The 10620-nt window shown below is 39.6% G+C and overlaps 1 protein-coding gene across 2 annotated transcripts; it reads right to left on the bottom strand.

The window, feature by feature from the left end:
• Positions 1 to 2070: 2070 nt before the first annotated feature.
• LOC102077915 (SLAM family member 7) lies at positions 2071 to 7765 on the bottom strand. 2 transcript variants are annotated; one of them, XM_005466476.4, is made up of 6 exons: positions 7599 to 7765; positions 7386 to 7500; positions 4862 to 5164; positions 3682 to 3972; positions 3511 to 3605; positions 2071 to 3212 (listed from the first exon to the last, which is right to left on the bottom strand). In XM_005466476.4, the coding sequence occupies exons 2-6, from the start codon at positions 7420 to 7422 to the stop codon at positions 3177 to 3179; spliced, it is 762 nt and encodes a 253-aa protein (XP_005466533.2). In that variant the 5' UTR covers positions 7423 to 7500; positions 7599 to 7765; the 3' UTR covers positions 2071 to 3176. The 2 variants fall into 2 exon arrangements, with proteins under 2 accessions (XP_005466533.2, XP_025760463.1); XM_025904678.1 differs by lacking the exon at positions 7599 to 7765 and having other exon boundaries at positions 2072 to 3212; positions 7386 to 7591.
• Positions 7766 to 10620: the final 2855 nt, after the last annotated feature.

Raw genomic sequence — 10620 nt, 5'->3', positions numbered from 1 at the left:
GTGACAAAACATACTCATCCAAGTTTAAAATTATAAATATATTTCTCTGGAAACCTACACAATTCATAAAAACCTAATTGGATTACAAACATACAAATACAATTTATAAATCTTATATACATCACTCCAGAAAAAAATATAATTCTTAAAAATTCACATAATTTACAAAATACATTTCAAAAAACATATTTCATACATCTCATTACAAAGGTTAAAAAACACACATTCATTGTAGTCTAAAACCATCACACATATTGGAAAACACATTGCCTAACCTAAAACTCAAAAAGTCACGTACACGAAACCAAGCCTATAAAAGGCTGCACAGCAGAGAGGAGCTCATTTGGGAGCTGACCGTGGAAGAGGCAACATCTCTCTCTCTCTGTGCATTCCCAGCTCACAATTCATTGTGCCCCAGCCTGAGGAAGACCTATCTTGGGTCGAAACGTCGCGGCAGTGGGCACAGTAATTCATTGATTTTCACATATTAAAAATTTAAAAACTTTATTAATTTCATTTATTTTTTATTTTTATTTTTATTTAAAAACACAAATTTCATTTACGTTTTTTCTTTTCTCTCGCCTTTGTGATTGTAAATTCATATACACATATTTTTCATATCTAACTGAAATAAATAGCACAGCAAAACAATTATTAAATAAAGATAACAAAGGCGACATCAAGAGACACACAAAACAAAAAATTAAAATATTCAAAACATGGGGTCCCGGATGGACTCGGAGGGCTGGACGGTGGTGCGTCACGGGAGAGGGCGGCTGCCTTCCCGTAGACGTGTCCAGCAGGGGACAAGCGGCAGAGGCGGAGGGATGGACAGAGCACCGTCTGGACCCTTCAGGGACCGGACTCAATTCCACACCCCTAACCCTGACCGGAACACTTTTCCTCTCCCTAACCCCCCTAACCCTAACCCCCTAACCCTAACCCTAACCCTAACCCTACCCCCTACCCAATGCTAAGCTAGCACCACAGGAAACAGTAGGGAGTCAAGTGGGAAACACTAGGGGAAACAAGTGCCAAACCCTGACCATAACACTAGGGGAAACAAGTGTCAAACCCTGACCATAACACTAGGGGAAACAAGTGCCAAACCCTAACCATAACACTAGGGGAAACAAGTGGGAAAACCTAAGAAAACATCACCAAACACTAGGGGAAACAAGTGGAAGTCACTTCCTTTGACTTGACAAAACATGTCAGAAAAGTTAGCAAAAATGCTAATGCTAAGCTAGCCCAATGCTAAGCTAGCAACAGCAAAGCATCATGGGAACCAGGAAGTAGGCTCCCTTCCCTAATTTGCATATATTTCCCATCATGCCTCTCAAAAACCTACAACACAACACCGTGATAGTGAAGGGCATGTCCAATGGTGACCTCTGCTGGCAGCCAGCAGCCAGTCATACCCTGACTGACCACCAGGGTTGGCTTTTCCCATTTGGGACAAAGCAAGAAAGGCAGCCCCCTGCACTCACTGCCTTTCTGACTAACACTGCTTTAACAATTCTGTTTTGCAGTGTTAGTCAGTGAGTGACTGGCTGCTCCCGTATGGGATTAGAACGATGCCACCTTATCCCATAGTCCAGCCAATGATGTGATTCACATTCGTATATATGCAGCCAATCAACGTGGTTGACAGGCTATGACAGCGTCCTTATGTGCCGACACCGGTGTTTTAGCGAGCAAAGCGGCGTGGCTGATGTGCAGTGAAGCCACGTTAATGACAACGTGTCCAACCATTGGAGATGTGAGCAGGACAGACGGAACAATTGACGGAAAAAGTGTGGACTTTATACCAGTTTTTAAATTGTGTTGATCGGCCACGTAAAACCAGAGTTATGATAAAAATATCTGCAATGTTTGGTTTTCTTCCTGAATACTATCGTTGTTTATATTTACTGCAGGAAGAAACGGTAAAAACGGCGTTTTATAAGGAAAACGCTCGAAAGCCTGTGAGCAAAACCAAAACCAAAAAACCCCCCAAAACAGTTTCATCTGTAAGAATAAAAACAAGTATTTAGGCAACAAAGTTCCAACAAAAGGTCAGATTTCACATACTGAAAGAAAACTTGGTTTATTTGATGCTCCTCAGGTACCTTTGCTGTCAGTCTCAATTTAAACTTCAAATAAAAGTAAAATCATTACATTGTGAAAGTAAACATATTGATCAATAACTGAGCTTTCAGACAGTTTCAATAACAGAAATGAGATAAACATGATTCCTACAATTCATCCTAAACACATATCTGAGTTTTAAAGTGCAGAAATATTTGAACATGGGCAAATATTATAATAAAGAAGAACCAGAAACAAGAAGAACTTAATTTATACCAGAAGTCAGGAAATTAGTGTTTTATAGGAGGCAAAATATGAAAACACTGGGCTCAATAAAATTAAAAGAATATTACAAAATAAAACAGTTCAAAGGTGAAAACTATCCTAAAGGAGGAGCTCAGAGGGTTAAATCTAAACTGAATGCAGTGATTGTTCATGTGGGATGATAAAGATTTTCTCATTGCTGGACCAGCATGTGATAATAATAATAATACTGATGCTCTTTGATTTTCAGGCCACAGTAACACGTCTGGGATTACATCAGGTTTTGGTCTCGTACGTAAACGTTCAGATTCAAATCAATCAAAAGGCCCAAAACTGAGCGAGTTTGAGCAAATACAAAAAAACAGCAGCAGACATGAACACCTACGCTTGTATGTTTTTCCTCAGCAGCAATAATATGTATTTAAAAATGTATTAAAATTTGATCATAACTATGAGTTATAAAGAATGATTTTTATTAACTGTCATCTGCAGCCTGATTTTTGTCATTTCCTTTAAAAACAAACATTTCCACCATGAGTCGATGCTGCAGAGCTAACAGCAGTGTATAAAAAGGCACCATAATATCTTTATAATATCTTAGCACCACAATAGCTGCTGTTCAAACAATAATCTCTTCCAGAGATTATGCTTGAATGACATCAGTATTATGTTTTCTCCTGTAAAGGACCCACAATAATTTGTCAGGTAAAACAATATCAGCTCCAGACTTAATAACACGACTTTAACAGGCGTAGAAACTGACTGATGACCTGATTTGTTGTTCACCCAACATCATCACCAGAGTCTGAGCATCATGTACAAGGCTCCAGCTGATACTATATTCAGATTGTTGGTAATAGTTTTCGTATTTTTTCTTCCTGAAAGGGAAAAATACAAGAAGTAAGAAACAGAGTAGTTGGAGTAAAGTAATAGATGAGACTGTTACTGTTTCTTCTTTGGAAAACCAGAAGTGTCTGATCTGCCTGGAACTACTGATTCCAGAGGAAGAAATTACTGGATTATACTGTCAATGAGTTTGATCTGCTTGTAACACTTTACTGTTCACTTGTCTGCCAATAACGTTGACATAACCGTGACATAAAGAAACAAAGAACAGTACTTTTAAAGACTGAGATCTAAAGCTGCAATAAAAAAGGAAAAGACACAAATGCTCACCTTGTCTTTGTGAAGATACATTGACTTCATGACAAAAGCAGCAAGTATGATGATCACAACCAACAGGACACAGAAGATTATAATGAGGATGTTATCTGTCAAACAGGAAATCAAATGTGAGCAAACACAGTGAACAACATGTTTAAAAATCACAGTTAGAAATAATCTCACAGTTTCTTGGATCAGTCGAGCTGTTGGTGTCGTTGTTGGTGTCTCCACAGGTCGTTCTCACATGGACAGGAAGAGTTTTATTCTCTGCAGGGTTTGCAGCCACACATGTGTAAGAGCAGCTGAAGTCCTGTTTGTGCACAGTGAGAGGCAGAGAGAGCGCAGAGCTGCTCTGGTTCAGTCTCTGCTCGTCTTTAAACCACAGCAGTTTGGTCTCTCTGTCCACCAAACACAGTAAGGAGCAGCTCTCAGAGCTCACACTCACTTTCTTCACTGCAGGAGTCGGTACAGAGTCTGGGGACGAAATTGATGGAGAATAAAAATCAGTCAAGACAACAAATCACATTAGAAAGTATTCTTTTACTGTTTTTGTTAATTTTTGTAAAATCAGCTGCAGGCTGAGGTCAGGCTCTGGTACAAAGATGCTGCTGAGATGGAGGCCATTAGAAATGAGCAGCAGGAGGATGAAGGTGGAGGAAACAAAACAGCGATACACTGAAAGGTACTGAGAGGTCCTTCTGCACTTTCCTATTAGGACCCATCAGTTGGGCTCATTATTACATCATCATAATGATGTCATCATTGAACTTCAGACTAATTGTTTGAATTTGTCACACAGAGAGACGTCCCTGTGGACAACAAACCATGTACAACATTCAAACTGTGAAGCACACGTGTATCTGAACAGAGACCAAGGTGCTTTATTTTGTAGGGTAAAGACAGCAATACAGAGAAAACCTCAACAGTCAAACGAGCCCCTGTGAGAAAGCCTTTGGCAACAGTGGGAAGAAAAAACTTCATTTTAACAGGAAGAAACCTGAAGCAGAACCAGGCTCAGGGAGGGGCGGCTGCTAGCTGCCAGTGTACTAAAGAAGACAGTTCAAAGACGGCTGTTTGTTAAAGTCTCGTTCTCATTAACAACAACAACAACAAAACTAAAAACAAACATCAGGTCCAGTGTGAACTCTGCCATCACTTTGTACAGATCAGTAATGTTGGTGAAAACACTGAAGTCAGAGCTGATTCTTCCTTTCACACCAGACATTTGTGGGATTATAAGAACAAAAAGCTGCTTTTATTCTGAAGTGATGATACGACCAAACTAATGAGGAACATACAGACTGAGGTCACATATGAAGCTGTTACACAAAAATATACATACCAGAATAAATATCAGACTTACCGTACACTGTCAGCTTATATGATGATGTGAAAACTTTTCCTGTTTTAGAGTCGACAGTATAAATCCCTGAGTCGTTCCTCTGCAGCTCTGTGAGTGTAAAGAGTCCAGAGTTTCTGTCCCACTGAAGTCTGTTCTTGTAAATGTCCTCTGATAAGTCAAATATCCCGCCTTTCACATCAGCAATAATCGTTCTTCCATATGACAGATATCCTTCCTCCTGCACAGGTGCAGGTAGAGTGATGTTTCCTCCCACAGTGCCCGTCAGGTTCTTCTTCACTTCCTCAGAAGCAGAAAATCTCATCACTGTAAAATATGAAGAGATCCAACAGTCAGTGAGAACTTTAATGAAAGTGATCAGAGATCTTACAAAGAGCCACAGAAAGGAAGTGAGGATTAAATCCAGGCAGCATGAAGCACGAGGAGGGTGAGGCTGATACATGTGAGCTGCATCAGTGACAGCAGGAACTCAGCCTCACACATTTTACACAAATCACAACAAGTTCTTACTTTTTGATCTGGTTGTGACAAACTAAACATTTACAGCTGCAAAAAGGTCGTTGGTGTCAAATAATGTTCAAATCTCATGAAGCCATATTTTATTCACAATAGAAGATAGAAAACATTTCACATGTTTAAACTGAGAGAGCTCATTTTGAATCTGATGGCAGCAACACGTCTGTAAACGCTGGACGGGCTCATGTTTCCTGTCTGTGAGCTGAGGACAGCAGCTGTTCGGTTCTAGCTGCTTATTTAGTTTACATTTCAACATACAGAGTAAATTTGATGTCTGAGGTACACATAAATGTATTTGGATTATAGGGCTGTAATATGAGTTTATTATAGTGAAACAAGAGTACCAATAAATGTGGACAAACCCTAATTTAGTAAAATGAAGAAGAAATAGATTTTAGAAAAAGAAAAACATAAAAAGATATCATGCACATGCAAAAGCAGCTAAAAGTATACAGGTCAAATCTGTCAGCACAACCAGCTCGAGGAAGTTTTTACACTAAAAAACTGATAACTGTGAGCTGCCAGTGTCTTAGCAAAACGTGGTAAATGCCAGGATGATCCATCCATTTGGGAGGAGAAGTAAGTTCAGTATATTTTAATCACATTTTAAATTTATTTTTCTATTTGAGCATCGTTTGCTTCTCTGAGACTTTATTCTGAATCTTCTTTTTCCTGATGTTTTATTAAGACGTCGAATAAAAATAGTCCAAACTGTGAACTAAACTAAAGGTTCATTTTATTTTAGGTCACAGCTTTGATTCGGACTCCAGTCGTTTCATCTGAAGCTTTAAAATGAACGATGCTGCGCATGTTTTTGAATCGGTTCTTCTTTTACTTTTTATGGCTTTATGAGGAGAGACTCCGTCTTATATCATCAAGCTTCATTTGTAATAGATTCCTGTCTTAAAAAGTGAAATAGAAATACATTTGACTTAAAAACAAAAACACTCTTTGATTGTGTAACAACTAATCAGCTTATTAATCGAGTTTTAGACCAAACACGTTTTTTTTCTTCTAAATATGATGAATTTGTGTTTGTAACGTTCTCACATTCATATATTTTCTATTCTTACTGAGACCTCTGCAGCGCTTCACCATCACCAGTTAATCTCACTCGTGTGTGTTTATGGACTGGAGTGAACTCATGTAAGCACAGGACGAACCAAAGAACTATTACATGTTTTAATATTAGTTTCTATGTTTTATGTTGGTTTTTTCCAGTTATCTGCAAATTATTTGCTGCACCAAACTGCATGAAAGCTGCTGTAAAAATAAAGTTTCACTGATTATAAAGTGGTGTTCCTCAGGGTTCTGTTCTTGGTCCTCTGTTGTTCATTAACAGCCAAATATCCTTCAATAATCCTGCAGCAGACAGATATTTAAAATACCAACAAGTGCACACAGTCCCACATGAGTGTATAAATATGACCTGGATATAAGTGAGACCAATAATCAGTCCAAGTATCAGTGGACTAGCTTACTGTGAGAGAGTAAAGACTACAGGAAGACAATGTGAGAACTTTTTCTGTTAAAGATGTTAAATGTGTCATGAAATTAATGAAAATGGAAGAACTAAATACATAAATCTGTATGTGACAAACAGCACGTTGCATTTTTTAAATCTGTATTTTGTTGGTTAATAACAAATAAATCTGCAGGTTAAACACTTGCAGCTCGTCGGTGCTCTGACCAACGACGCAGAGATGTCGCTCTGTGAAGCTGCTTTCAATAGAAATCACTTAGTGTCGGTCAGTGTTCACGAGGCCGCTCGTTTCTACTGTGTTTCTACTTTGACCTGTTTCACGGACGCAGCCCGTGTACGTGTTAATCTGTAGATCATCTTTATTTATAAGAGAATTTGGCGCTATATAAATAAAACTGAATTGAAAATGATAAAACACTTTAAACGCAAAGTGCTGCACACTGGAAGTAAATAATAAAACTACAGTTAGTCTCTGTGAGCATCACATCTTATCTCTGTCACAGTGAAATGCAGCTGCTGTAAACTCACCAACGAGAAGGACAATAACTCTCATACTTGACTCCATCGCAGAGTTAAACGGAGACGGTCATGACCAAATATCCCTGCTGCTGTGTCTCCTCACAAGCTGTCCGTCAAAGAAACACTTTTTGAAAAACAAGAGGAAAAAATATCATAAATACTTAGAATTCAGACTGGAACTAAGCCTGACCCATAAAAGCACGGGCTTAGTCCAAAACGCACCGAGAGTCTGCAAACAAGCTTCAGCTGGCAGACTCCTCCTCCTCCTGCTGACTGCTATACACGCTAAAATGGGAAAACTCCGCGAGGTGAAGAAAACACGAGAGTCATTATGGGGAATTTTGTAAAAGAGTCCCAGAGGATCTCAGTGACGCTGTGATGGTGGATGTTACTGTGCTGGGAAACTACAAATGTCAGACTGCATAACACTATGCAGTGGCGGTCCTAGCCTGTTTGGCACCCCGGGCGAACACTCCCTCTGGCGCCCCCCCCCACAATTGCATCAAACTGACATTGAGGTATGTCAACTAAAGTTGCTGCTCCTTCATTGTTTGATCGTATGTCACTTTGTGAGCGGTCTTCAAATGATTGAATAAATTTGTAGTGTTGCTCTGTGGTGCAGCTACGACACCGTAGCAAAGTTTACACACTATATCTACTTAATCCATGTCTGACTCCGTGAACCCATAATGTTTCCACACCACTGAAGTCGTTTTATCTCTCTTTTCAACCAGCGGCATTCTCTCTTCAGCAGCCATTATCCTCTCCTCTCCAAATAACTTCTGCTTAGCTTCCCTCGGGTCCTCTTAATTGTTATGACATGTGTTCGAATCGCAGAGAGGTGCGCTCGATTTGCCACACGGAGCAGCGCGAGAGTAAAGCACGAGGGAGGTGCTAATAATCGGCTCAGTCATTTTTAATGATCGTTGAAAGCCCAGATCGTAATCGAGATTAAAATTCGATTAATTGAGCAGCCCTAGTTGGACTCATGGTTTTTTGTTAGTCCAGTTTAGGATAATGTCTCTGACGTATGTGTCATATCAAATATATGTCATATCAAAACAACCCCACACCTGCAGTTGTTTCAGATTTTCACAGGTGTTTCCTGACAGCTGGTCAACCTCACTCAGGTGGGCATCCATATCAGCCAACCAAACGAAAAGCTCCTCCCTTTGTGCTTCAAATCCCTCCCACTCTGAGACGAGGAGCTGAGAGAGAGAAAACAAGGGTCAATTATAAAGAAGAGAGAAAAGTGAAACCCTCCTCAGAAGGTCTGACTCGCATACCTGCAGTCGACCTGTGATGGACTCCTGTTTGGCGTTCACGTCATCCCAGCGTTGCCAGCAGCTGAGTCTGCAGGGTGTCCTGGAAGAGCCGAGTTAATGTAGACTCCTCCTGGTCAGGCTGTCCAGCTGGATGAGCCGAGGTCTCCCCTCTCGCCACCGTCTCTGAACACAAAAACAGAAATTGCATGTGAACCAGGAGGTGCAGATTTTTTTGCTATTCTTTCCTAAATCCAGGTTTGATCACGTGGAGGTATTTGGAAAACTTTTTTGGCCAGCGGACGACTGTTGTCTCGCAGAAAGTCAAATCAAATGTATGCGATACACAATTAATTCACGAGAATAAATTATAAAAAACAAGTCCAGTTCTTCCCTGATTTCAAGTGAATTCTGCATCAAAACAGGAAAACAGAATTAAAACGAGAGTCTGCAGCAAATGTGAGCACAAAGCCTCACTTTGTACAAGCCTGCTATTAAAGTTCTCCTCTATGCAGATGACTTTCCTGTTTTCAAGGCACAACTTGGATCTGCTGTACAAATCTTATAGATACACGCTAAATGAAACAGTAGTGTGCACGACTCCAGATTCTGATCCCTCATCCTAATATGATACCTCTTGTTAGTATAATGACCTCTTCTTGGCTTAATGTACGATGGTGGATAAATGAAACGTACAAAGAAAATTTAACTATATTACAAATGGACATATATCTTGGTAACATCAAATGGCCGGAGCATAACTTGTCAACTAGTCCGAAAATAAGTTACACAGGAACAGTCACAGACACATCTTCTCATGTGTCACATTTCTATTAATTCAAAACACTTATGCATTGCTGTGTTTTATACAGCTCTTACAGAATTCAAAGTACAGGCTGATGTGAGTATTTAATGTACGGCTCAGATCTACTGAATTTCAGAGTTTCTAGAGCAGACACAGAGCTCACATCACAACAGGCTTCAGGCGCCATTTTAGTGACATTAACAATATTATAAATTTTAATCAGTCTAGCTGACATTACGTTATGTACGCAGCACGCAATAGAACCACATATTTTAGAAGCCAATTAGTTGGGAGCACCTTCACTTAATTATAACAGTGGTTTTGTTAGGAAAACAGTTTCTGTATACCGATACTAAATTGTGTTAACATCAACGGCTAACGTATCTAACATAGCTAACTGTTATTGTTAGCACAGCATTAACAGCAAGCTACAATGACGAGTAACAAAAACAAAACAGTAAAAAGGTTTTAATGAAAACATTTTACCTTTTCCAACAGTCCCAGAATCCAGAGCTTCAAAGACCAGCAGGTACTCAAGACTTTATCCGTGTCGCTGTCACCGTCCGTGAGAAAGTGTTTTTTCCCTTAAAAAGTTCAAGGCCCGCCGGTCGCGCAATCTGTCTGCGCATGCGCAACCCAACGATTGACTGCTCTCTCTCAGTGATAAACAACTACTGAGATCATTTACCTAAGCAGTGTGCTTTGTCAAAACTAAGTGTGTCGGTAATGAACACATAAGTATGTTCATTACACTGAGATTCTGTTGTGCAATTGTTATTTATTATGTGTGCCTATGGAAAGAGGCACACATATTACTATTCGTCGGATTTATTATTCTTATTATTATTATGTGTGCCTATGTCAAGAGGCACACATATTACTATTCCTCGGATTTATTATTATTATTCTTCAGTTTCCGCCTGAAATTTTGCAGCGAATCTCGCCCCGCAGTTTTCAGACAAGCTTCATATATGTTACCTCATTTTGTGCGGCTGGATCTGGAATGGTGTGCTATGACTTTTGGTGTTTATGACTATTATAGTTTTTGAAATATTAATATTTTAGTGAAAATTTTCCCGCGCTCCTCTGCCAAACAGTTTTGACAATAGGGTTACATATGTTAGATCATTTTGTGCGGCTGGAGCTGGACTACTATGGTACGACTTTTGGTGTTCAT

This window comes from Oreochromis niloticus, unplaced genomic scaffold (genome assembly GCF_001858045.2).
Source record: "Oreochromis niloticus isolate F11D_XX unplaced genomic scaffold, O_niloticus_UMD_NMBU tig00003259_pilon, whole genome shotgun sequence".
NCBI lineage: Eukaryota > Metazoa > Chordata > Actinopteri > Cichliformes > Cichlidae > Oreochromis > Oreochromis niloticus.
The sequence above is the reverse complement of the archived record's forward strand: the minus strand, read 5'-3'. Positions and strand labels throughout refer to the sequence as shown.